The sequence below is a fragment of the Piliocolobus tephrosceles genome, chromosome 4 (genome assembly GCF_002776525.5).
Source record: "Piliocolobus tephrosceles isolate RC106 chromosome 4, ASM277652v3, whole genome shotgun sequence".
In the NCBI taxonomy this organism is placed as follows: Eukaryota; Metazoa; Chordata; class Mammalia; order Primates; family Cercopithecidae; genus Piliocolobus; species Piliocolobus tephrosceles.
In genome coordinates this window covers 178,003,911-178,031,719 of record NC_045437.1, presented here as the reverse complement: position 1 = coordinate 178,031,719, position 27,809 = coordinate 178,003,911, and the positions used below count along the sequence as shown (strand labels likewise).

The window sequence follows — 27,809 nt, the reverse complement described above, 5'->3', positions numbered from 1 at the left end:
TGTAGTAGGCAGAGCTGACTTGGGCCTCTTTTCAGGAGTGAGAATCCACCCTAAGCCATCATCAAGCTTTGGGGACATCAAGCACAAGTTGCAAAGGCTGGAAAGAGTTTCTTCTCTGCCAAAGAAAACATGCAAACATTTCCTTTGGTGACACAGGACTATACACCCACATATTCAGAGACACACACCTGTGGTTTTAGGAGGCTCCTGAGGTCCACCCTGCCAACCGTACTGTGGGTATCCTTGGTAGGGGTACCCTTGAGGAGGTGGGTAGGGTCCCCCCATAGGTCCTGGGCCCATTGGTTGTGGCGGATAAGGTGGGTATGGGGCCGTTGGACCAGGGCCCGGATATGGTGGAGGGTTCCCTTGGTTCATCGGGGACCTGTAAAGTGCACCTAAGAGACAAAAAGAATGAAAATTATTTGCATTTAACTGTAGAAATCATCAGGAATAAAATTCTAACCCATAAGATCATTTACAAAATACCTTCAAGCTATATCAAGCCTTGTGCAAATCTCTAGCTCTGCTCATTTTGTTTCCTTCTCACCATCACTATAATTGGCAATTATTTTATATATTTATTTGCTTTTTGTCTATTTCCTCCACTAGACTGTAGGCTGTGACAGTAGACATCAAGTAAGTTTTAGATCACCACCATGTCCCTAGAGCACTGCACAGTATCTGGTACAAGGCAGTCCCTAAATAAATGTGTTAAATGAATAACAAGATATTTTGTTTTTTAAATCCTCTGAAATGTCCATAAATGTGATTGGAGAGCTTTAAGAAAGTGTTCTAACAGCACTAACTATAAGTCACATCAGTGGATGCTGATCCACTACTAGAAGCCCTCCAATCAACAGGGTTGGGCCACAGTGGGGACTTCTAACAAGCAGCACCGGCAGCAATGACCAACCAAAGTTTGTAACCATCACCACTGCTCTGGGGATTGGGGTGATCTGGTTGTTCTCCCCAGACCTGCTGCTCTGAACAGTTGGACAGCGCTGTCTATAGAGAATGCCAAGCGTCTCCTCTGCCCATCCAGGCCCCTGAGACTCTGGGGGGCTCACCACGAACACTTATTTGTGTTTATAGGACCCTGTCCTCCGTGGTTTGCTTCTGTGAGGGAAGCCATGCTTCCCAGCCCCCAAGCCTGTTAATCATTCTCTTGATTGGGCTTGAAGTTCTCAGGGCCAGCATCTTGTTTCTGTTATCTCTTTAAGCTCCACAGTGCCTGGCATGGTGACTTTCAGATTAAAAACAAACAAATGGCCAGGTGTGGTGGCTCACGCCTGTAATCCCAGCACTTTGGGAGGCTGAGGTGGGTGGATCATGTTGAGATTGAGACCATCCTGGCCAACATGGTGAAACCCCATCTCTACAAAAAATACAAAAAATTAGCCGGGCATGGTGGCACGTGCCTATAGTCCTAGCTACTCAGGAGGCTGAGGCAGGAGAATCGCTTGAACTCGGGAGGTAGAGGTTGCAATGAGCTGAGATCGCACCACTGCACTCCAGCCTGGGCAACAAAGCGAGACTCTGTCTCAAAAACAAACAAACAAACAATTACTGGGGAATGCAAAGTATAAACTCTATGAATGACTCACTTAAACAACATGATATCATCTGTCATACTGCTGCCTTGTACTGTTACCCATATCTTACATCAATAGTTAACTTTTTATCTATTTGGGTGTCTTCTATCCCCAACCAAATAGTAGGGAAGAGTCTCAGATTCAAAATGTAATAATTTCACTATTAATTATTTTCCATAACAGGCAATCAATAAATTCCTAAGTGACTTTATTATATAAAGGACAGAATAGTCATAAATAGTCTAGGTTCCCTAGAAAATCTGGATTACAGTAGCAGTGGACTTTGCTGGTTGCCCACACAGCATCCATATTCTCCCCTCCTAACAGTAGTCAGGTTTCCACGTAGATCTCTGCCCATTCTTCCTGTAGTTCATGTGCTTCAGGGAAAGCTCATACCATCCAGCTCCAGGGTGAACCCAGTCTATCTAAGCCAATCGGGGTCACTCTCTCCACTTTTTCATCATGACTGATTCAAGGAATTCAGGACTTAACCCAGACGCAAATGGCACTCCCTGGCCACTGGGACTGGTTCTGAAGTGGAATCAGTAAAAAGCTCGGACTCTTTTAACACACTCCCACCAAACCTTCCCTTCCCCTGTACAAAGCTATACACAAAGTCTAGGAAAGATAAGGCCTACAAAATTACTGACAGCAAATCTGCAGCCCTGAGAAGGAGCCAGCTTTAAGATTAAGTGGGCCACTCAGAAAGGCAGAGCAGAAAAAAGGGAAGAAATGGCATTCCGGATGACTTTATAACAACTCATAAATCAAAGACTAAAGCCTGGCCTAACCTAAACTACTGCTACAGAACTTCCAGTCCTGGAAACCGATGGTAAGGTAAGGTAATGAACCCTTCTGGGTAACATTCACAAATATACATTTATTAAGTGCTTTCTTGACACTGGACTAAGTAGTGAGGTATAGAGCTCAATATGCCTCAAACCCTACCCTTGGGCAACTGGTTGAAACAAACATAAGGACAATGATTTTTAGAAAACGTGGTAAACAGACGGCTGGGTAGCAGTAGGGGCTTAAACCTAGTACAAAGAGGTGCTGATGGAGAGAGTGTCATTTGAAGGAGTGTGATTATAAATTGAAACTCTATGTTATGGGATCAAATAGCTTGAGGGTCTCTATTTCAACCATATCTGTATTGTCTCCCATTTTTGACACCACCTTATTTTTCCAGGGTCTGAAAGGGACTCAGAAAAAAAGTAGAGTTCTTTTCCTTTTCTGCTCTCTGGTCTGCAACTGGCAACACACCCTGACCTAGGAACCCTAATGCAAAGGCTCATGGTGATTAACACTACAATTATCATATGAATTTGGATAAAAGCAAATGCATTTTTTTCCTCTCTCCTACCAGGAAGGCTGTAGAAAGCCTAGTGAGCCCTGGTTAACACAGAAATCAGTCTCATCAATCACCATATGGCCATTCCATTATTTATTTTTAAATCACACAAGTACAATACAGTTATCATAACTACTTCTGTCCTGAAATTCAGTGTGTGTAACCTAACTTCATTAAAACTGCAGTTTAACATAATCAGTTCAACAAGATCATGTAGATCATTCTCACTCTAGCAAAGTCTGGACCTATATTTCTTTGAAGACATTGTTCATCTAAAAACAATGGGCAGTGAGGAGAAAAAAGAACAGAGTGCAGAACTACTACAACTTCAGACCTCAATGTTTCATGACTTATCTTGATCCATCTGTTTGCATTATCCTGTGCAGTTCTCTCCCTGAGAACCTCAAAGCTCTCTTCCAAGTGTATGTGTCCTCCCCACTTACCCCCTCATCATGTTTCTCTCTCATTTTTGGTATGTATCTTTCTCCATCTGCCTGAGGAAAAAAAAAATGTAAGGTCTAGAAGGGAAAAATCCCATGAGTTATTCACAGAGGCATTTATACAAAGGATAAACCACAAAGGTGCTCCAGCTACCATGACCTCCTTCCACACATACACTTTTTCCCTTTGTTCCCAATATAGACAGTCATCTTGGAAGAATAAAAATCTGGATCTATTTTCAGTTTCCTCTAAACAAGAAAAAAATCCTAGTGAGAGAACAGCAAAAGTCACAGAAAGAGCATCTGTGCTGGATGAGAGATCCTAGAGCTGGCATTTGAAAAACAGGACTTCATCCAGTGGGAATCCATTGTTCCCAAGCTGGTAAAGAAGCAAAGCAAAGCAAAAAAGATTACCTAACACTGACACAATATAGTACAAACCACTTTACATAAGCAAAACACAAAAGAGCTTTAAATTTAAGGTATGATACTGAACTTTGTAACATGACTGCTTTCCCTTATAAATTTGGTCAGGTAAAATATAAACCCTACTCTAGTGAAGTGTTTCACTACAGATCAAATGCAAACAGTGTAAACTGTAGCATTAAAGACAAATCAGAGCTCTAAAAGGGACAGCTCAAAGAGTGCTGCAGTCAAGATCCATTAATAGACTGCACTGAACACTGCTATCCCACGATCTCATTCAAGACATACTCAGAGTCACAGGATTGGCAGTCATTCAACCACACAATGAGAAGGGCAGAAACTATTCTTTGGGAAAGTGGTCAATGGAGATAAGACCTCATCAAAGTAGAGATGGAGAAAAAAAACCAATATTTTTCAATGTTATTTTTTAAATTACAAGACACCTGCTAGACAGACTGGCACTAACTCGGCAGACAGTAAAGTGGAAATTTTTCCTCTGGAAAACTTAACAGTCCCAATGGAAAAAAAAATGACAGATACTAATAATTGGGGGGACACCAAAGAAATGACTCGCCAATTACTCCACAGTAAAGCCTATGCACACTGAACTTCTAATGGACTATTTACTGTCTCATACATAAATGAATGGACAAAGATTATCAGACATTGGAGGAAGGCCTCCAACATAAAAAATAGATCAAAACAAAACAGAGGTAGGAAAAAAACAACCTAAATGTCCAAGGAAAGAAAATGTCCAAGAAAAAACCAAGGGTTTTTTTTTTTTTTGCAGTTGTTTTAAATTTATGCTTTTGAAGTATGATGTAATACTGTGTAAGAAAAATTTAAAAGCTATATATTCAGCATGTCTCAACTTTCTTTAAAATAAATATGAAAAACAGATCAATAGAGCAGAATAAAGAGTCCTAAAACACATTCATACAGTACAGTCTTCTAATTTAACAGACAGGCACCACTGTAATTCAGAAAAGAAAAGGTAGTCTTTCCAATAAATAGTGCTGGATTAATTGGATATCCTTGTGTTGGGAGAAATGACCCTTGATCTCCATGCTCATACATAAAAAAATCCACAATATATCACAGAAAAAAAATCACAGCATATTACAGACTTATACAAAAGTTAAACCAATCAAGCTTTTGGAAGAAAATATACCAAATATTCATGACTTTTGCAGTATTTATGTTATGACCCAGAAGCTCTATTCTTAGATATATATATATAGAAGTGAAACAAATGTGTAAGTCCACCAAAGACTTACACAAGAATGTTCAAAGCAGCTTTATTTATAATAGTCCCAAACAGAAAGCTATCCAAATGTTCATCAACAGTAGAACAGATAAATTATTATATATTTATGCAGTAGAAAGTGACCCCAAAACAATAAATAAAAGAACTATTATTACGTGAAACAACATGGATGAATCCCAGATACAATGGGTGAGCAAAAGAAGACAGACTCAACAGACTTCAATAATACTCTACTTAGTCTGTTTTGTGTTGCTATAAAGGACTATCTGAGGCTGGGTAATTTATAAATAAAAGAGGTTTATTTTGGCTCATAGTTCTGCTGAATGTACAAGAAGCATAGTGCTCGCATCTGTTTCTGGTGAGGCTCTCAGGTAGCTTACAGTCATAGTGGAAGACAAAGGGTGAAGCAGGCACATCACATGATGAGGGTGGAGGGAGGTCCCAGACTCTTTTAAACAACCAGATCTCACTTGACTAATAGAGTGAGAACTCACTCATTAGCATAAAGAGGACACCAAGCCATTCATGAAGGATACACCCCCATGACCCAAACACCTCCCACCAACCCACTCCAAAATTGAGGATCACATCCCAACATGAGATCTGGAGAGGACAAATAGCCAAACCATATCATTCTGTTCCATTTATATGAGGTACAAGAAGAGCCAAAACAAATCTGTGGATACTGAAAAGAAAGATACCAAAATAAATCTATGAATACTGAGGAGAAGATACAAGGGAACCTTCAAGAATGATGGAAACGTTCTGTATCTGGAACTGAGTCATGTTTACATGAATACATATGAATGTATTGAGGTGTACATTAAGATTTTCAAACTTTATTGTAAGTTGTACAGTAACAGCAGACAGATATTTTGCTAGAAAAAAATATTTATTGTGGTTTTCCTTGGGTGCTGGAATTGTGGGCAATTTTTGTTACTTATACTCATCTGTATTTCTGAAAATTTCAAGAGAACCTATACAGTCAGAAAAAAGATTAAGTTTTCTTAGTGCTTTCAGATACATATCCATTCTGCCTGCCATTTTTTAATAGCTAGAATGCCACTTTAGCTGGGCTCAGTGGCTCATGGTTATAATGCCAGTGACTTGGGAGGCTGAGGCAGGGGAATCACTTGACACCAAGAGTTCAAGACTAGCCTGGGTAGGGTAACACAGTGAAACCCTCTCCCCCGGCAAAAAAATTAGCAAGCTGTGGTGGTATACACAGTCCTAGCTGCTTGTGAGGGTGAGGTGGGAGGATCACTTCAGCCCAGGAGTCTGAGCTGCAATGAGCTATGACCATGACACTACACTCTAGTCTCGGCAACAGAACAAGACCCTGTCTCTAAAAAAAAAAAAAAGTTAAAATTAACAAAATTTTTTTAAATGCTGCTTTAAACCTCCTATTCACTTCTGATATACCAATTTGCCTTCTCATTACTTACCTTCTTCTTGTTAACAATCTACTCAAAATCTGCTCTTCACTGCTTTTTAAGGTGATTTTTGTAGTTGTAATTTTATTTTATTTTTTTCCACAAGACACTTTCGTTCTCTAAGGTCTTCAAATGTTTTCTTTCTGCTTCAAACCAAAAAGTCACTTGGTTGGGTACCAGACTTGGGGTAAAAATAACAAATTATTTTGGTTACATACAGACTTCTCTATCTTGGAACCCTTCTTATTATCAAAGCCTAAAGCCATGCTTATCCCTATGTCCTTCAATTTATCTTTCTTGGTAACTCATAAAATTGAAGTTTAAAAACATGAGAGCAGGGCCAGGCACCATGGTTCACACCGGTAATCCCGGCACTTTGGGAGATCAAGGCAGGTGGATTGCTTGAGCCTAGGAGTTTGAGACCAATGTGGGCAACATAGTGAGACCCTGTCTCTACAAAAAATAGGCAAATTACCTGGGTGTGGTGGTGTACATCTGTAGTCCCAGCTACTTGGGGGAGGCTGAGGTGGGAGAATCACTTGAGCCTGGGAGATTGAGGCTGAGGTGAGCCGTGATCATACCACGACACTCAAGCCTGGGAGACTGTGCAAGACCTTATCTCAAAAACAAAACAAAACAAAACAAACAAACAAAAACTATGAGAGCAGATCTTACCCCAGAGACCTCAGTATCTTTTTTTTTTTTTTAAACTCCCCATTAGCTGTTTTTTTAACAAGACCTTTGTAAATAGATCACTTTACATTCTAAGGCCCTCAATACGGCTTGACTCTCACATCTATAATTTTGGGTGCGGTTTGTTCAGGTAAAACAAACAAACAAACAAAAAATAGTTTTAGAATTACTGAGCTGTTTGTTTTTTTATTTTTTGAGACAGAGTTTCACTTTGTCACCCAAGCTGGAGTGCAGTGGCGCGATCTCGGCTCACTACAACCTCCGCCTTCCGGGTTCAAGCGATTCTCCTTTTTCAGCCTCCAGAGCAGCTGGGATTACAGGTGTGCACCACCATGCCTGGCTAATTTTTGTATTTTTAGTAGAGATGGGGTTTCACCATGTTGGCCAGGCTGGTCTTGAACTCCTGACCTCAGGTGATCCGCCTGCCTCAGCCTCCCAAAGTGCTGGGATTACAGGTGTGAGCCACCATGCCTGGCCTAGAATTACTGAGTTTTATGCTGCTGTATCATCTCTGGTTTAGAGTTTTCATCAAATTTTGGCGTTGACGTGTTAGTTTATTCCATTCACACAGCCATTTGTTCATCCATAAATACTTATGGGAGCATCAACTATTACCCAGTATTACTGGGTTCCAGGGGCTGTTGAGATAATGGTAAGCAAGAGACAGTTCCTATTCAGGGTATGACAGAGACAGACAATAACACCAGCAATTACAAAACCAAGCTAAGATAGAGGAAGCAGAGTGTACTGTAAGCTCAAAGTGGAGACAACTAATTACTCAGGGAAGTCAGAGAAAGATTCTAGGAGAAGTGATGATCACATGACTAAGCATAAACAGAAATTTGTATTACTCCAAATTTCGTACTCTGCAGAGGCAACAATCTGTGCGATGTTTCAGAGAAAAAGCAGAGCACATTTGAGGAACTGACTAGGTTTTTATGCCTGAAGCACACTTCATAGGATGAGGCCAATGGGTCAGCTCATAAACAGCCTTGCTAACAGCAGACTTCTAGGATTGCTGCATCTTCCTTTTCTATCGTTATTCTTTATTTCTTTTAAAAGGATTCATGTAACTTTATGTTTGTTTGTTGACTACTATTGACAAACTTAATAATTCACTTATTTCATGATGTTTGTTAAGTACCTACTACATATCAGGTCTAGAGCTGGGGATAAGAGGTAAAGAACTACAGCTGGCTTGCTCCTCCCCTTCAGTACTGCTATTAATACAAATAAAATTATCATTTCAATTTGTCTGCTATTGCATCAGATGGAATATGCTGGAAGTTTTCCAAATTCTAAGGATATGGTGAAGGTAGTTTGACAGAATAGACAAAACTTACTTTGGGAGGTCCAGAAGGCATTTACCTCAAAGTGCTATACAATTTACTAAAACTGAAGTACAAGTAGAAGCCCAAATGACTCCCCAGTTGGGAGAGTCATACCACACATACTTGTGAATGTACAGTGAACAGAGGTAAGAAATGATGGTCTCAAATCTTAAACCCAAGACCAAAGCCACAAGAATAGGCATTCCAGAACTGGAGGCCTTTTCCTAGGAAGAACTTACTGCTGATATGGACACTTTAACACAGGAGCCCCAGGGGGATAGCAATAGCAGGGATTTATAGTTTTAAAGATGGTAGCAGTGCTCCCAGTAACAGTGCAACACCAGGAGACCGCTGATAGTTAGCATAACATAGACAAGATATTTCTTTTTACGACTTGCTCAGCATTTTAAACACATTTGCTAGGTATTGTCATTTCCTAAACTGCTCTTCTTTTAGGGACAGACTGCAGGAAGACAACCTGCAGTATTACTCCATTATTGTCCAAATACTGATTCTGGCCTCAATCTCCCAAATATTATTGGCCATCCCCTACCTCATTTACTATCTCTTGTTTGTCACAGAGTTTTACCAGGCCCTGAGCTATTCTCATATAGTCAATGAATGAATAAGTATTAGAACGTATCTTTTATATCAACATTTTGGCTGTGATTTCAGAATAGCCCCTCTATGGAGTACAAAATGACACACAGCTCAGATATGGGACCTTTCGCCGAACAAGGGCATCAAAGTGCACATGGAAGGCAAAAACTAACAATGGATCATCTATCTCGGAAGGCCCTGGCCTAGTGTGATGAAGAGGTTCAGAGACTATCTTATTTTCCTCTCTCACAAAAAATATGATATAAAAACCACACACTGCTTTTATAACTGAGTTCATATGAAGCTAAAAATCTACAAACTATTAAGTAACATGGTTTGCTAACGCCATTCAGATAATTGCTTTAAGCCACTATCCCCAACATTAAGATAACACAAAGATGTAAGTATTCTCAACTTGTCCTGATAGATTAGGAACAGCAAATTCTGAAAAGTCATACCATACTTACATTGATTATCCATAGTTCAGAATTATTAGAAAATATGACTATAGTCAATCTTGTCTCCCTCCAATATTAAACTTGGTAGGTACATTTTAGCATTCTTCCAGACTTAGAGACTTTCTGAGGGTATCCAGAGAAGTTCCCTTCAACAGAGGATAACATATCATCTGCTAAAACTTTTTTTCATAAAGCTTTCTGTAAAGAACCTCTGGTTGGATTCAGGGCTTGGTGCTCTGTAAGATATAACATTTATAAACAGTCCTGGGAAAAAATACATTACTACCTGAAAATATCAACAACTAAAACGACCTACCCTTAGCCACCAGGTATTGGTGTCCCATTCCTCCCTAATGTTTAGAGGGAACAGCCTTTCTTTTTATAGCATGTCTATCCTTTCTTCTTATAAACTTTTTAATAAAGACACATTTTTAAGTAAAACCCCAAATAAATAAATAAAAACACCCTATCCTTTGAACGAGCAATTCTACCTTTAGGAATTTATCTTACAGATATATACTAGTGCCAGCCAGTATGCAAAAAAAAAAAAAAAACCCAAATTTATACACATGCATATATATTAAATATAATGTTCATCAATATGGGAATGGTTAAATAAACCATGGTATTTCCAATCCATGGAACTGCTGCTATATGACCCTTCAGAAGAATAAGTTAGAACTACCTGTGCTGATATGAAAAAGTACCAATATGGTGGGAAAAAAGCAAATTGCAACACAGTGCATTCTATTACCCCATTTGGATTTAAAAATAAACTTCTGTTTCTAAACCTGAATAGATCACACAGTTACACTAATGAATACAATTATTGATTAAACTGTACATTTATATTATACATACTTTTTTATACATATGTTATATTTAACAATGAAAGTTAAAACCCTTGCTAATCATCTTTAGGTAAAGTCATCATGTATGGTCCTCCGCAAAAGCCAGAGGACTGCCTAGATGCAGTATTTCCCTCTGCATTCAGCTTATGGAAGGGTCCCCACAGGTGAGCCTCAGTCCCTTGTCTAATGGATCCTGGCATTGTCAGCAAACCCTGATTATAATACCTTCCCCACATTTCTGGGACCTCCATATGGGAGAGGAGCACATCTAGCCTCACCCAACCACTCAGTTCAGGGACTCTGGTCAGTACCCCACCAACACTGCTATCTGAAAGCCAGTGGAGAAATGAAGGTTGGCTTCTCCTCAGAAATATAGGGTAGGGATCTCTGAATTACATCTAGTCACTGGGACATATAGGACAGCATTATAATTGGAACTTCAAATAGTCAACCCTCAAAGTGAGAATGGAGAGAAAATGGGGCCCAGCAAGAGTGAGGCTCAAAAGAGAGGGCAGCATTGAACAGAAGGGAAAGGAAAAGGAAAGAAAGCTGTTAACACAGAAAGTGACTTGGGGAATTGAAAGGAGAGGTTAGGGCACGGAGAGAGAGAAAAGGGAAAAACTCTGCCCCCTGCCAAGTTGAGAGGACACACTAGAAAGGGACAGGTCCATCCCTCCCAACAAGCCTGATAAGGCCACTTCCCAGGCCAGGTCCCCCGCCAGCCCGGCCCCTGAAAGACAGGCTCTGCCCGCCTCCTCCCAGAGCATTAGATTAGGCTTTGTGGGAAAGTTGGAATCTTGATGGTTTAGAAAGAGGCCCCTACAGCTTAATGTGCTGGCAATTTAACTAAGCGCTCCTGGTTCCTGATGAAATACCAAGCCAGCCCGGCATTGCTCCATCATGAAAGCGCGCTCTCCTGACCCTCTGAGAGAGCAGCAGCTCAGTTAGCACTACAGGGTGGCTCTTAATGGACAACAGTGAATTTCACATCAAACCAGGAAGTATCACTTGTACCTATCATGTGCTGCACCCTAAGAGACCATACAACCCAGGGCAGCTCACCCTCCCCCTTTCTTCTGTTTTCATAGGATTCTTAAAGGAATAGGCTTTACAGACAATGAAGATAGGAGAAAAAAAAAATTCTAGATGATAGCTTCAGTTTCTATCATTAGCAACATCCACAAACAGTTCTCTATATGTGAAAGGAACTCAAAGTAGTTTGGGTTATTGATTAGTTTTAAAAAAAAATAGCATCCCTCCTGCCCCCCAAGAAACATTTGACTTTCCCAGGAGCATCTGAGTTTTCTAAGAGCACACTGGCACAGAAAGAACAATGTAACACAGCATCAATGAAGCCACACCCCTGGCAGAGGGCCTAGAATTTAACATAGTATCCAGCCTCACCACCACTCAGACCTCTTTTTGGCAAACTTCAGATCAAAACATCAGTGGTTTCATATTGCATTTACCTCTTGTTACCTCCTAGATTCCTCATTCTGTGGCCTTCCTAGTATCATAGAGCTACACAAGTTTTAGGAGAAAGACAGGATTGAAGGGGCCCTCTCTGAGGGCCTGCCTATTCCAAACCATCCTACCACCCATCTACTACTGCCTGAAAAACTCACTATCAGTGAGTCATATCTTTGGGTAAAGGCCGTATTGCCCCAAGTGGGATATGTGCAACTTGGGGAACATGGACAAACAACTTCAATAGTTTATACCTTCTATTTGTGACAGGTGATATAGTAGTTATCAGTTTAAGGCAATGATATTGTTTTCCTTTTAAACAAATTTTAAGGTTTTAAAAAATGGGTCAACTTTAAGAAAAATGTTAAACAACAGTACAGATGACATAAAGATACAAAAAAATCATGTAGAGGAACACAAATGAAGTGTGAAAAACACTAGGGTTTCCACTTTCAAGACCCTCCCTTTAAATACAACTACCTGGCCGAAGGTGGTGTCACACACTTTGGGAAGCTGAGGCAGGAGGATCCCTTCAGGCTAGGACTTTGAGAACAGCCTAGTCAACATAGCAAGACCTAGTCAGCATAACAAAAAATACAGACGGGGGTCCTGCTATGTTGCAGTGGCAGTGGCCCCCGTGGCTCTTGCAGGTGCAGCAGCTCATGCAGCAGTATTGCTTGAGCTCAGGAGTTCGAGACCAGCCTGGGCAACATAGTGAGACTCCCATCTCTATAAAATAAAAATAAAAAATTAACCAGGCCCAGTGGCACGTGCCTGTAGTCCTAGCTACTCAGGAGACTGAGGTGGGAAGATCGTTTGAGCCCAGGAGTTTGAGCCTGCACTGAGCTATGATCATGCCATGCACTCTAGGCTGGCAGACTGTCTCCAAATCAAAATAATAATCAGTAAATAAATACAATTATTCCTCATTAGTTTCTCACATAGCCACCACCAGACATTAAAGGTCACCAAAAATTCAACAAAGTTAGCAGAGCCAGAAGGGTGCAGAAACTGCAATCAAAGATTAGACCGGCTTTAGAGCGGGCGGTGCTGGGGAGGGAAGGTTGTTAGTGGGGAAGAGGCGGAAGGGCAAAATCTGGAGTGTCCAGGAAGTTAGTGGCAGCAGGAAAGCACTAAGTATTCGACTTAACAATAAGGGCTCACGGAATAGGCACATTCTTACAAATGTCCCTCTCTTCACACACTTTCTCCCCAACTGATTCTGCCCAAGATTCTAAAACTGAAAGCTGACTGGTAGAGTACTGCATGCAGCATTAAACATTTAACGTGGCAGAAGTCTAGCACCATTTCCCAGGTCTTCCTCTCCCCAAATGTCTTTGTAGTTTAACTGTTTCCCATCCCTACTTTTATCTGAATAAGCAGCATGCCTAGATAGTTTTCAGTTATGATGTTTTCTGAGCCAATGCTCTTGAGACTGGCTAATGATTCTTTAGCACAAATAATCAGGAAACTAGTGACAGGCACCTCTGAATAAGGCATTTACTCTTCAGTGAGTAAATCAGGTAGATCAAACCCTCCTCCCACCATGACTATCAATATTCTCCCTTAAACTATTTAATGAAAAGAGTTCAGAAAAATATAAATCATCTGTTGTTTTTGGCAAAGTCATACCACAAGCTTGCTGCCCACAGAGAATGGATTCAAACCATTTGTCTCCTTTGCTTTAGATGTGAGGACCTACCCAGTTTCCAAGATCTGGCTTTGAGGCCTAAATCAATAATAATATTCCACATACATCTCCTAAAAGCTACAAAGGAATCATTCTAAGCTCACTTCCTTTTGAAGATCCCTTTGTGTAGTGCCCAAAGTGGTGTGAACCTTTTTGGTTGTAAAGTGGGAGGGTCAGCTCGTGTTCAATTCCCTTGCTTTACACTGCTGCTGTTTAATTGCTGACTCCCATTTTATAGCCAAGCCAATTAGTAGCCTTGGCCAAGCGTGAGGAGCTTGGAAGCCTGAAACATGGCACTCAGCTAAGCCTATAGAAAACAGAAAGCCTTTTCTGTCAGAATTTCCCTCATGAGAGAGAGCTTGACCTGGCCAACAAATGTCAGAAGTCTAAAAGATGGATGTTGTAGTTCAGTACGTAGTGTCCCTGGCCACATCAGCAAGCACTTGAATCCTACTACATTGAGTGACAGGACCGGCGGCCTGACACAGGTAGGGGAAATTTTAAAAGATGACTATTTCATTCCTCATCCAATTTAGCGAGCAGTATTACTCCCTTTCATCTCTGACCGGCTTAATAACTAACTCCTTTGAGGGCTGTGACACTTTCTGATAATACTCTTGCTGTTAAAAAGGATGCTGGGTCAAAGGCTGCCAGTCCCACAGCCTTCTGTGTTACTGGTTTACTCCAGGCACTCCAAAAAAAAAAAAAAAAACAAAAACAAAAAAAACAAAACACACACAAGACCAGTTTAACAGAGAATAAAAGAAAAAAGAGAGTAAGGCTGGGTGCGGTGACTCACATCTGTAATCCCAGCACTTTGGGAGGCTGAGGTGGATGGATCACCTGAGGTCAGGAGTTCAAGACCAGCCTGGCCAACATGGTGAAACCCCGTCTCTACTAAAATACAAAAAATTAGCCGGGTGTGGTAGTGCACACCTGTAGTCCCAGCTACTCGGGAGGCTGAGGCAGGAGAATCGTTTGAACCTGTGAGGCAGAGGTTGCAGTGAGCTGAGATCATGCCATTGTACTCCGGCCTGGGAGACAGAGCAAGACTCTGTCTCAAAAGAAAAAAAAAAAAGAAAAAGAAAAGAAAGAAAAAAAAGAGAGTGAACAATCTGAGCTTTACTATTTATATATGAAATACAAACAGGAATTTAGTTAGCCTCAGGCTTCCAGATTTTTACTTTTATTTTTGAGACAGAGGCTCCCTCTGTCTCCCAGGCTGGAGTGCAGTGGCACGATCTTGGCTCATTGCAACCTCTGCCTCCTGGGTTCAAGCAATTCTTGTGCCTCAGCCTCCTGACTTAGCTGGGATTACAGGCGTACGCTACCACGCCCAGCTAGTTTTTGTAATTTTAGTAGAAACAGGGTTTCACCATGTTGGCCAGGCTGGTCTTGAACTCCTGGCCTCAAGCAATCCATCCACCTCGGCCTCTCAAAGTGCTGAGATTACAGGTGTGGGCCACTGTGCCCAGCCATTTTTTTTTTTTTTAAGCGACAAGGTCTCATTCTGTCTTCCAGGCTAGAGTGTGGTGGCGTGACCATAGTTCATTGCAGCCTCAAACTCCTGGGCTCCAGCAATCCTCCTGCCTCAGCCTCCTGAGTAGCTAGGATTATAGGCACATACCACATGCCCAGCTAATTTTTAAAATTTTTTTGGTAGCAATGGGGGTCTCCTTGTGTTGTTCAGGCTGGTCTTGAACTCCTGGGCTCAAGCGATCCTCTTGCCTCAGCTAGGATTACCGCACCGGGCCTCAGATCTTGATTACAGGCTGATTAGTAACCAAGCCCATAAAGTCCCAGGAAAAACAAAACAAAACAAACAAACAAAAAAACAAAACAAGCAAAAAGGTCAGGCATGGTGGCTCATGCCTATAATCCTAGTGCTTTGGGAGGCTGAGGCAGGCAGATTGCTTGAGCCCAGGAGTTTGAGGTAAGCATGGGCAACATGGCAAAGCTCCAACTCTACAAAAAAACACAAAAAATTAGCTAGGTGTGGTGGTGCAGGCCTGTAGTCCCAGCTACTCAGGAGACTGAGGCAGGAGGATGGCTTGAGCCCAGGAGGCAGAGGTTGCAGTGAGCTGAGATCACACCACTGCACTCCAGCCCAGGCAACAGAGCCAGACTCTGTCTCAAAAAAATTTAAAAAACAAAACAAGCAAAAAGGCCTTAGATAGCCAGGCATGGTCGCCTGTAGTCCCAGCTACTCACAGGGTTGAGGTGGGAGGATCACTTGAACCCAGGAGTTACAGACCAACCTGGAAAACACAGCAAGCCCTGTTTCTGAAAAAAAAAAAAAAAAAAAAAAAGGAAGGCCTTGAATAAGGCTTTCCCAAAAATTTAGAACTTCAAACTCTTTAAAAAACTTTTATCATATCTCAAAATATACCATTCATCCAAGAAGTAAAATATTCTGCCTTGGAAGAGCTCAAATTTCATATAAGCCTCTCATTAATTCTCCTCGGTACCTCTGTGAGGAGGTACTGACCCGCATTCAAGGTCAAAGAAAGTTTCTGTGCCAAGAAAGGAGTGCCCTGATCAAGGCCTTAGTTGACTAAAGGTGAGCTCAAAATGCTCCATCCCGTACCCTAGCCCTGCCTTTCACCTCAGCCCAGTTCCCCTTAAGAAAGAGCGTTTCTGTTAAAGCCCAGCCCTGTTGTGTATTATAGCTTGTATTTAGGGAAACACACTAACATTTTTTTCCTGACAGTAAAGTCTTAAGTTCTCTACCAATGGGAAAACTTGTGGGGGTGGCAGGGGTGAATGAAAGCGGAAAATTTCCAAAAACTTTTGGCCTACTTAACTTCCCTGACAGCACATAGTTATTTTGTTTGGGAAAGGAGGGGGTGGACTGTTTCTTTCCAAAGGAACCACAATTAGCTGGTCACCTCAAATATTATCAAAGAGATCTGGAAAATAGTTATTTTTCTAAATTTTTTAATGTGGTCAAGACATCTGATTTCCAGCGATTCTTAATATTAACAGGCTCCTGCAAAGCCCCTTAAAAATCACTATCATAATCTCTACCAATCAGCAGGAACACAGGGAGAGAAAACTACTCTGGCCTTTTACACACTTCGGGGCTTCTTTTACAGAGAATGACTTCACTGATCTGATTGGAAGTCTTGTTTCCCCAGGTCTCACCCTGGATTTGCCCTCCTTTGAGTGCTGCACTGGTTTCTATATTTACGCACAAACCAGCTGCGGCCACCTTCCTTCACAATTTTCAAACCTGCCTTTTACTGTACAGGATCCCTGGAGGTCCAGTTCTGTTTTCTGGAGTCATAGAAATACAAAATAAATTTCACTACCTCCTAGAAAACAGACGTTGGTAAGTTTCAATATAAAATAGACAGTTCTTGAACCCAGGAGGCAAAGGTTGCAGTGAGCCGAGATCTCAACACTGCACTCCAGCCTGGGCGACAGAGCAAGACTCTGTCTCAAAAATAAACAAATAAATAAAATAGACAGCTGTGTATTTTTTTGGTCATAGCACCAATAAATTTCAGGACCGGGAAAAATCATAAATTACCAAAGCATTCTTTTTCATATAACCAAAATATATTTTTCCTGTTGCTCATGAAATTAAGACAAAATAGCTAACTAACGAGCAGCCTTACACTGAGAAACTCAAAGCTGTTAGGAAAGGACTACAGAATTTTTTTTTTTTTTTGAGACAGAGTCTTGCTCTGTCGCCCAGGCTGGAGTGCAGTGGCGCAGTATCGGCTCACTGCAAGCTCTGCCTCCTGGGTTCACGCCATTCTCCTGCCTCAGCCTCCCGTGTAGCTGGGACTACAGGCGCCTGCCACCACGCCCGGCTTATTTTTTGTATTTTTAGTAGAGACAGGGTTTCACCGTGTTAGTCAGGATGGTCTCGATCTCCTGACCTCGTGATCCGCCTGCTTTGGCCTCCCAAAGTGCTGGGATTACAGGCGTGAGCCACCGCGCCCGGCCAGGACTAGAGATCTTTGATCTACAATTAATAAATAGTATGGGACTCCTTTCAGCTCACCCAGTGCCCCATATGAATGTTTTCAGTGCTGGTTCTCCTTTAATAACTTCCCCCTATTAAATCTCTTACCAGTCATTTGGGGTTTGGATTTCACCGTAGGTATAAGAGGTGTTTGTAAGACACTCTGAAACCTCTGAAGGGCAAAGTGTTGCGGACGCTATAACCTCCCTGCATACTGAGGGGGGCATAGCTCTCAATCAGTCATTAAATCCAGTCAAATGAGATACTCGAAAATGAGCTGCCCTTGGGTGGGTCCTTTCATAAGAAGGAATTAAAAAAAAAAAAGTCTGCTAACATGATTACTCCACAAAGTTTACATGTATCATATTGTATAAATCTATAAATATGTACAATTATTTTTTGTTAAATTTTTAAAGATCTGCCAACAACGGCTGGAGAAGGCACCTGGCTGCCTGAGCCCCTACCTTTGTCGGTTACAAGTATTTCATAAGCAGGGTTCGAGGCATCCCGTCAGAGAAGAGTGTTGTCACCTTTCTGCCGGAATGTCACACCAACTTCCTCAGTGTTGCCCTCACACCAACTTCCTCAGTGTTCCCCCTACCCCAATCTAGCCAACGTTTCAATGGCTCCCCACAGCACACAGTGCCTCTCAGCTGGGCACTCAAGGGTGCTTTCCTAACCCTCCCTAACCTAATTCTCCAAAGATTTTTTCCCCCAAAAACAGCCCAGCAGACGGTCCAGTTAGTCCCCAAATCGTTTTTCCTCATGGGCTCCTTCCCCAGGGGTCCTCCCCTCCTTCTCTCCCCCCTGCAACCTCCACTGCTACCGGGAGATTAGTTCCCACCCGTCAGGACCCCGCTCAGATTTCACTTCCTCCAACAGGTCCGCTCAGATCCCAATCCACGGCTCTCAACAGCAGCCGGGATTCCTTTCCCCCGCAACGCCTTCTCTGAACACCCCGGCCTCCGAGGGTCGGCTTCGCGTCCCCTAGTTACTTCCAGTCACTAGTTACTTCCGCTCCGCTCCCACCCGCGGGACTCGCGACCGGCCCCCTGCCCCCGGCTGGCCCAGCTCGGAACACGCAGAGCGGCGCTTCAGAAATCGCAGCTCAAGGCAAGGAAATCCAGAAGCCTCCCGCGGACGTCCCCCGGGCCGGGGTGTGGCAAGCCCCGCTACGAGCCCGCCGACTCCTCGTGAGACTAGAACCGCAGGAACGCGGAGCCCCTGTGAGTCCACCGCCGGGACGCGCGGCGCGGCGACCAGGAGTCTCAGAGTAGCCGCGGGGCGCCGGGAGGGATCCAGCTGGCGGCAGCCGTTTCCCTGCCTCCCTGCCCCTCCTCAGGGGCTGCGCGAACCCCTGCCTGAAACCGGCCCGCCTGGGTGCCCGCTAGTTCTAAGGGCGCTCTCCGGGGAGCCCGGGTACGCGCACAGCCCGGGACGCGCCCTGTCCGCGCCTGATCCCCGCCCTGGTCCCAGCTGGGTCCGGCCAGGTTCGCCACACCTCACCTCTCCTCTCCACGAACCGACTGGATAACGGTCGGGTCTGGACCTGAAGAGCCCGGACCAGCCCGCAGTAGCCTCGCCGCACCTGTCTCAGAGCGAGTGAGGAGCAGCCCGGCGCCTGACGTCACGGCCGCTCCCAGTGCAGCGAACCGGGAGTCACCTGATCACCCTGGCAACGCGCGCGGGGCGGGGCGGGGCGAGGCGGGCGTCACAGCACGAGCCCCGCCTCCAACTGCTCAGCCTCCAAGTGTTGCCGGAAGCGCTGTGCTGCAGTCGGCGCCACCGGGACGTGAGGTCACCCCGTGGCTTCCCAACGCGGGCCTCCCATCTGCGATGGATACTTGGGACTCCCCCAGGCGTCCCACTCAGGTTGGATAGGTTCTCCGAGACTCCACCCTATACCCCAACTCCGCTAGTTCAGGCGTCTGGGAGACAAGACCAGCGTCCATATGGGACCCTGTTCAGTGCGTGGCATGAGGGGTTGGCTGTGGGCTGCTGCCTCCTCGTGTCTTGTTGGTCCAGACCCATCTTGGTTTGGAGGCTTACTTCCCGAGCTGTACCTCAGAGAAATGGGGCTGAGGCTGATAACTGGATTGCTCTCTGGCTACTTTTCCCCATAATCTTTACAACAAGTAGTCCCGCCAGTACTTTAGAGTGTAATGAGACTTCATTCACAATAGGAGGGGGAAGGGGGACAGAACCTTCTGTCCTGAAGGTTTCCTTCTTCATTCCAACAGGAAGAGAAGTTACCGAAAAGCTCCCAGAGCAAGGCCTAGAACGAGCTTGCAAGTCCTACTTGCAAACAAATTTTTATTTCTCATTTTAGAAATTGATTTTCTCTCCACATTCCTCCCCTTGCTTGCTATTAGGTTGGTGCAAAAGTAATTGTGGTTTTTGCATTTTTTTTTAATGGCAAAAACAGCAATTACTTTTGCACCACTCTAATATAATGATATGCCTACAACCTTTGTTACTCTCTAGGCTCCCCAGATAGACCATCAGCTTCGAAATGAAAATTTAACATCCCAGGAGGTCTCACTGTGAGAGTCACTGCCTATTTCACACCTTCACTACTTGCTGACTTTCATTTCAGTTTTACTCTCCTCATCCCTGCACTGCCAAGAAGGTTTCATATATATTGAAACCTTCCCTCTCAGAGTGTAGGATCTTAGACCAAGAAATTAGTTTATAATCAACTTCTTGTAAGTATCTTTTAGTGTCAGGCAATGGGCCATGGGCAGATTGATTACGATGTGGTCCTTGAAGATCAAACATGTATGGGTGGTATGTCTCACATTCAAGTACAACTTGTACTGTTTATTATGACTTAATCATTGTATTTAAGTGGCACTTTATTTTCATACTTAAAAAAATAAACGCATATAAGTGGGAAAGAAGACAGCTGTGAAAGGTAGAGAAGAATCATGGCTCTAGACAGAACTGTACTAATAGGAGAGAAGAGATTGAAAATGTGAGCCCAGGTCCCAAGGAGCACAGAAGCATGGCCAGGAGGTTTGGTGGGAACAGGACAGAGGCAGCCAGGCCTGAGGTGTTTGGCAGATCTGAGAAGGGCAGGGATAGAGGGTGAGGGGAGGAGTTGGGCCAGAATGAGGCTTGAGAGATTCAATAGAAGGTGAAAGTGCTGGGAAGGGAGGAGGGATTGGAAAGAAAGGAGCAGTGGTTTGGGAAGGGGTCGCTGGAAGGGAAGGCAGGGTAAATAGAGACCCAGGAAAGGGTGCAAAGAGTATTAAGAGAAGGGAGGCTGAGAGTCTACAAAAGGGAGGACTGAGAGGGAGGAAGAAGCAGGTGGGAGACTCTGGGGCAGCAAACATCTCAGAAACAGGCAGTAGGTGGTGTCCTTCAGAGGCTGTTGGAGAAGAGCAGTATTGTCTGTTCGACTCTAAAGAGTGAAGGTCATCCATGCACACCCCAAACTATCTTTGGACCATCCGAGGGCAAGAGCCACCCTTTGCAGAGAACTAATGCCAAGGGAAGAGCAGAAATAGGCATGTCCATAACTACACCCTGATAGGACTCATCAAGACAGTCAGGCTTTTTGGCTGGACGGTTTTTCAGGCCTGTGGTACATGCCTCTGTGCCTCTAATCTGGGCAGGGCAAGGTGAGGATGGAGTGGAAGGTAGGGGTAATTCCCTTAGAAGCGAGGCGAGCTTCTCATGGCAGCTGGGTCATATGGAGGCTGTGCTGGGGGAGAAAAGATGCTAGGACACATTCTCAGTAAGGTCCCTGACCACTACTCCCCTTTTACTGAGTTGGTAGGGTGAGGGCATAACCATCGAAGGAAAAATAGAACATTCCTCACCCCCACCTCCATATCCATGCTGAGGAAAGTGTTAACATGTGGGTAAAAACTCGGGGAGTGTTGCTGACAGCATTCAAGAACAGAGATGAGGCCAAGGAACGCATCTCACATGGCTCTTTTCTATGATTTTGACCTCAGGTCCCAGGACTAAGCAGCAGGCCAGAGGTAGAAGTTGCTGGAGTTTCATCAGGTTTCTTCACAACAGCAGTGTGGGTTTCCATTCCTGGAAATAAAAGAAAAATGTCAGGGTACAAAGTCCTGGCCAAGCATATTTGCTGTGAAAGTCCATTAGTCACAGAAGTTACAATGAATTTTCAGTATTTGTTCATTCAGGAGAACTGTCCAAGGACTGTGAAGGCAATGTGGTGCAGTGATTGGGAGCCTGTGTTCTGAGATTTATCCATTTTGTGAACTTGGCCAAGTTACTCACCTTCTTTGAGTCTCTGCCTAATCTGTAAAATAGAGATGATAATATCTACCTCACAAGACTATCATAAACTTCAGGTGAATTCCAGGGCAAAGAAAGAGAACCCAGATTCATAATGTTTTGTAAAGGGCCATTTTTTAAACCATTGTATTTTTATTGGACCACACTTGTTCTCTGAACAATTGGATGAAATAATGTTTCTTGGATGCCTAATGTACGCTCAAGACTGATGAATACAGAAGGAGTATGTGCCCTGGCTTGGTCAGGCATCCGATTTCCGATGGGAAGATAAGACAGTGTGAGACCTTGCCAGGCTGCTGTGAAATTGAATAAACTATGTCATGTCCTTCCGTGCCCGCAGCATTCATGGAAAGAGGGGCCATGCTAGCTGCATTGGCTAAGGTGGGATACATGAAAGGAAGGGTTTGGAGCAGAGCCTTGAAAGATAGGCAGGATTGGCTAGGCACAGTGGCTCACGCCTGTAATCCCAGCACTTTGGAAGGCCGAGGTGGGTGGATCACTTGAGGTCAGGAGTTTGAGACCAGCCTAGCCAACATGGTGAAACCCCATCTCTACTAAAAGTACAAAAATTAGTCGGACATTATGGCGCATGCCTGTAATCCCAGCTGCTCAGGAGGCTGAGGCAGAAGAATCGCTTGAACCCAGGAGGCGGAGGTTGCAGTGAGCCAAGATTGTGCCACTGCACTCCAGCCTGGGCAACAGAGCGAGACTCTATCGCAGAAAAACAAAACAAAACAAAAACCAACAAAAACAAAAACAAAAAAAGATAGGATTTGGAGAGGTGGTAGGTGAAGAGAGCATTCTGGGTCAGGGCAGTGATCTGAGCACCTGGGGCAGGGGCTCAGTAAATATTTACTGGCTAGATGAATGAATGAATGAATGAGCAAAGATAATAATGAAATTATCAGCATATTGTAAGATCAGCCATGCTTTGTTGAATGAATGGATGCATGGTTAAACAAAAAAAGCAAAGACAATGAAAGTAGATAATAGTGGGCATAGCTGTAAGACCAGCCTAACTGAACTGTGGAAATTGGGGAGTTGTGGGAAATAAGATAGAGATGGAGCCAACTGTGGCAGAGCTTTTGAGACAGTAGAATCTTCTGGGAGGAGCATGGAGTCTGGATCCAGAGGGACAGGATTGCATTTGGACTCCATCACCACATATTGACCATGTGACTTTGAGTGAGTTACTTAATCTCTCTTTGCATTGGTTTCCTCGTCCAAAAAATATAGGAATAAGATTGCTGTCTGCTTTATAGTGTCATTTTGAAGATGAACTAAGAACCTATGAAATGTAAGCATGGTGCCTGGCCCATTGTAAATGCCTTAAACTTAGTTTTTATTATTAGTATTAGTTTACTATTAGTATTAGTATTAAGGACTGAGCAGATGAGAATAGATTCAATATGAAAACTTAGGGAACCACTGAAGTTCCTTGAAGTGGGAAATGAGAATGGAATGTAGTGTTTGGGAAGAATCACTTGGCAGCTGTATTCAGGCTGGGTCAGAAGGCAACGGTGTAGCCCCAAAGGGTGAAGAAGGGCTGACCAGGGACTAGAAGCAACCCCTCCTGAAAATGAGAAAGCCTGTCCACTTGCTGGTACATGGCATGCACAGGCCCTCAGTAACCCTATTGAATGAAAGTGTACTGCACCAATTGAACAATATAATTGTGGCGCTCCCAGGTTCGATTGCAAATACTATCAGAATTCTCCCTCGTCAAGTATAGAGAGATTTAAAGCACTGGAGAAGTTCACTAAGACTTGGCCTCTGGTTCATTTCAATTTCTCCTCCCCCAAGTAGCTGGGACTACAAGTGCACACCACCATGCCCAGCTAATTTGTGTGTGTGTGTGGGGGGGTGGGTTTTTTTTTTTTTTTTTTGTAGAGACAGGTTTCACCATGTTGCCCAGGCTTGTCTTGAACTCCTGGGCTTAAGTGACCTACCCACCTCAGCCTCTCAAAGTGCTGGGATTACAGGCATGAACCAGTACACCCAGCCGTTCTGGCTCTTCTTTGTCTGATCTATGTTTTCAAATTCCAATTTGCTAGTCAGGAATTTCTCCACTGCAAGTTCTGAAGCACTATTCAAATCAGCTTAAAGAAAGAGGGAGAGATAATGTATTGGCTCATGAAGCCAAAAATTCAGGGATGAATCTGATTTTCAGGTATAGCTGGATCCAGGCATTCAAACACTGTCACCAGGATTCTCCCCTCTTTCTCTCTTTCTCAGCTCTTTTCTTTGCATGTCTTCATTCTCAGATAATCCCTCTGATGGTGTCAGAATTTCATTCTCACCATGAAAAGTCTCAGCAGACAAAAGGCTTTCTCTTTCCTAATAATACTAAGAAAAGCTCTAGAATGGAGCTTAGTTTTTATTTTTTAAATTTTTATTTATTTATTTATTTATTTATTTATTTATTTATTTATTTATTTATTTATTTATTTATTTATTTATTTGAGACAGAGTCACTTTCTGTAACCCAGGCTGGAGTGCAATGGTATGATATTGGCTTGCTGCAACCTCTGCCTCCCGGGTTCAAGCAATTCTCCTGTCTCAGTCTCCCAAGTAGCTGGGATTACGGGTGTACGCCAGCATGCCTGGCTAATTTTTTTGTATTTTTAGTAAAGACAGGGTTTCACCATGTTAGCCAGGCTAGACTTGAACTCCTGACCTCAAGTGATCCACCTGCCTTGGCCTCCCAAAGGGGTGGGATTACAGGTGTGAGTCACCTCTTAAATGTGTGGCATTTCTCTTGAATGTGTGGCCGTGGCCAGGGGATATAACACATTGGCTGGTTCCATGTTCTCTTCTGGAGCTGGGGGTGAACTCAGCCTCCCCCAAATCCCACAGTTGAAAGTGTGGAAGAATGGCTTCCCAAGGAAAATTCAAGTTTAGTTACTAGAAGTAGGAGGAATGGATGCTGAGCAAACAAAAAACACAACTGACCCCTACAGGCCACCAATACTGAAACCACAAGCCTCCTGAAAGCTCCTGAAAGCTCCTCCTATTGAAAGGTTCTGTAATATAATACTCCAATAGGCTTGAATTCACTTGGAAATCAACTTACCTTCTCTTATATTTCCAGAAAAGTTGTATCTAATGAGAAGCAAATTCTGGCACTCAGAGGTTGAGCCATGTTGACATCATCGTATAGAAGCTGCCGTTGGTTTTACCTAAATGCACTCTCCTTTCTGGAAGTACTACTTCTGAGGAAAGGGCGTCAGGGAGCACTTAATGCTTTAAATGTGTTTGTACAGCAGCTTGCATTCTCAAGAGGTATCACATAAATGCATGTGTTTTTAATTTTGATTTGAAGCACTGATTCCTGAAGTAGCCTGGCCTTCTGATAGTGATCTTAGAAAATCAACCTAGAAGAAGAATACATTTTTCTCCCAGGCTGCGACTCAAATGACTATGGCAATGAAGTTTTGTCAGCTATGAAGCATCCTCCTGCTTTTTAATCTTTTCAGTTATTAGGAAAATAAATTCAACACATATAAATTAGAAATAATCAGCTTATAAGTCTATTTGCATTTATATTTTTAAAATGGACCGATGACTTAGCACATGACCTAAGAAGAGTAAGAAGTCAGGGAAATATTAAATCCACATATTCATTCAACACATTTACTAAGGGCCTGTGGCCTACCATGTGCCAGGGACTGCACTAGGCCCTGGGGATGTAGAAATAAGCAAAACAGATTTTTAAAAATCCTTTTGTATATGAAGCTTACATTCTAGTAGGTGTGTCCATTTATATACAGTCTTCAAGTCTCTGTGTCATTGACAAGAACTAGTACTACATACCAGGAAGCATGCATGGCGAATCCTCAGATTCTTCTATGCTAGACATTCTGCCAGTGCTCTGCATCATCATCTCATTATTCTCTTCTTCCTAAGAGATGTAGACACCTGCTCAAGCAGCTACAGGAAATGAGTGGTAGGGTCAAGACTGGAGCACCTATATCTATATCTGCTTTTTAGTTCATATTTTCTCTTGGGGTGTGGATGCGGGGGATGGTGGAAAGTGGTAGGGACTGTGGCATATCAGATAACACGCTCTGTGCAAAGGGAGCACTACTCATTCAGATCCAGCCACTTGACACTCAGGAATGTAACTCAATGTGGCCAAGTTTTCTGATTTTTCAAGAGAAGCCAGCAAACAGGATTTTGACATGAAAACCAATTTCAAAATACTGTGAAAGCCAAACCAAATTTGTCTGGGCACAACTCAGGCCACAGATCTGCCCCTCTGTTAGAGATCATGCTGTGACCAGGAGGGTGCCTGGGGAGGTAGGATTCCAGATAGCAACCTTGAAACTAGCCGGCCAGCCGGGCACAATGGGTCATGCCTGTAATCCTAGCACTTTGGGAGGCCAAAGCAGTGGATCATTTGAGGTCAGGAGTTCAAGACCAGCCTGGGCAACATGGCGAAACCCCGTCTCTACTGAAAATACAAAAAATTAGCTGGACATGGTGCACAACTGTAATGCCAGCTATTCGGGAGGCTAAGGCAGGAGAAACACTTGAACCTGGGAAGTGGAGGCTGCAGTGAGCCAAGATCATGCCACTGCACTCCAGGCTGGGCAACGCTATCTCAAAAAACAAACAAACAACAACAACAAAAAAAACCCAGAAACTAAATGTGGGTAGAAAACTGAAAATACATCTGTGGTACTTACACAAAGTGTTTCTCAGGTTGATTTTCAAAGACTAAGGTAGAAAAATGGGGCTCTTATTTACCAAAAAAGCAAAGTCCTTTAATGAAAGCTACGAGGGAGGCAGCAGCTGGGGCACTCCAACCCCCAGCCATGGAGGAGGTCGGCATGGAACCATCTGATGCTGGGCTGACAGGCCATGCTTCTCTGAAAAGGAAAATTTAACTTCAGGGCAGGCTTCATGTTACATCTGAGGCCCTAATAATGATCATTATGCTGTCAGCACACAAGACATGGTTCAAAATAATTCTTCTCCTTAAAGTCACGTCCTATGTGCTTTCTGGTCCTTCCTGGCCTCCTCCACCCTGTGGCCTCCCACACTCAACAAAACTTTCCTTTTCCCCACCCATTTGCTGAGGAACTGCGGCCATCAGACAACATATGGAGGTCTCATCACTGGGGTGGTCTGTAACTGGAAAGGAGTTGGTCATCTGGTGTTGGCAGCTTCTCTTCCTGTCGTGGCCTTTGGAAGGAAAGAGGGAGGAACACAGAATAGCATCCATGTTTAAAAAACATTTGCACCATCAACAGACTGAAACTCTACAAGACAATAGTCTTACTTTAAAAGTGTAAAGGAATTCCCATCCTCTTGGTCTTAGCAAGATCAGAAAACCTCTGTTTACTACAAGAATTGTTTCAGAAAGGGAAGTGAAATCTGGCACATGAAAAATCCCATTTCTATCCACTCTCAAGATAGTAACTTTGTAGCCATATGCCATGTGTATTTCATCATAGCAAAACAGTACTGTAGTGCACTGGGGACAGATTTGCTGCCACTGCTGCTGCTGCTGCTGCCACCACCTCCACCACCTCCTTCTGTTGCTTGGATAAAGCTGAGGCATGTGGCACTGTTGTGAGATTCTTAGAGATCCAAGCAAGTACTCCTGGCTAGGACCCTACAATTCAGTTTGCACCATGAGGCTCTAAATCTCAGCCTCTCTAGGTCCTGGTACTGTATCTTTGGAAGACACACACAGGAAGGAGTAAGATACCTTCTGAAAAAGATAGGACAAAGAAAGCTTATACTCCTCTCCTCTCCTCTTGCTTGGAAGATCATTTAAGATTAAGAGATGAAGTGACTTTTCCCACCGAAGGGAACACAGGGCAATGCTATGATTCGGAGTGTCCGGAGGCCTGTGTTCCAGCCATGGTTCCCCTATGTCCTCACCTTGGGACCCAGCACTACATACTCAACCTTTTTGGATCTCAGTTTCCCCATCTATAAAACGGGAATAATAATA

At 43.4% G+C, this 27,809-nt stretch overlaps 1 protein-coding gene and 1 long non-coding RNA gene across 5 annotated transcripts in view; both read right to left on the bottom strand.

Moving 5' to 3' along the window:
- Positions 1-19,292, bottom strand: part of CYSTM1 (cysteine rich transmembrane module containing 1) — a 66,465-nt gene extending 47,173 nt beyond the window's left edge. For 2 of the 3 annotated variants that reach the window (XM_031935501.1, XM_026454481.1), the window contains exons 1-2: positions 19,079-19,292; positions 189-395 (exon numbers count right to left, since the gene is read on the bottom strand). In XM_031935501.1, coding sequence (XP_031791361.1) covers positions 189-375 — 187 coding nt within the window. In that variant the 5' untranslated portion in view covers positions 376-395; positions 19,079-19,292. Of the gene's footprint in view, positions 1-188; positions 396-3,386; positions 3,438-19,078 lie in introns of those variants that run through there. The other variant, XM_026454482.1, reaches the window with a different exon arrangement.
- A 1,127-nt stretch (positions 19,293-20,419) lies between these two features.
- LOC113224861 lies at positions 20,420-27,030 on the bottom strand. Of its 2 annotated transcripts, XR_004228928.1 has the most exons (4): positions 26,915-27,030; positions 26,594-26,715; positions 25,658-25,745; positions 20,420-21,619 (listed from the first exon to the last, which is right to left on the bottom strand). It is a non-coding gene; the product is annotated as an uncharacterized LOC113224861 (long non-coding RNA). The 2 variants fall into 2 exon arrangements; XR_003309458.1 differs by having other exon boundaries at positions 26,594-27,030.
- Positions 27,031-27,809: the final 779 nt, after the last annotated feature.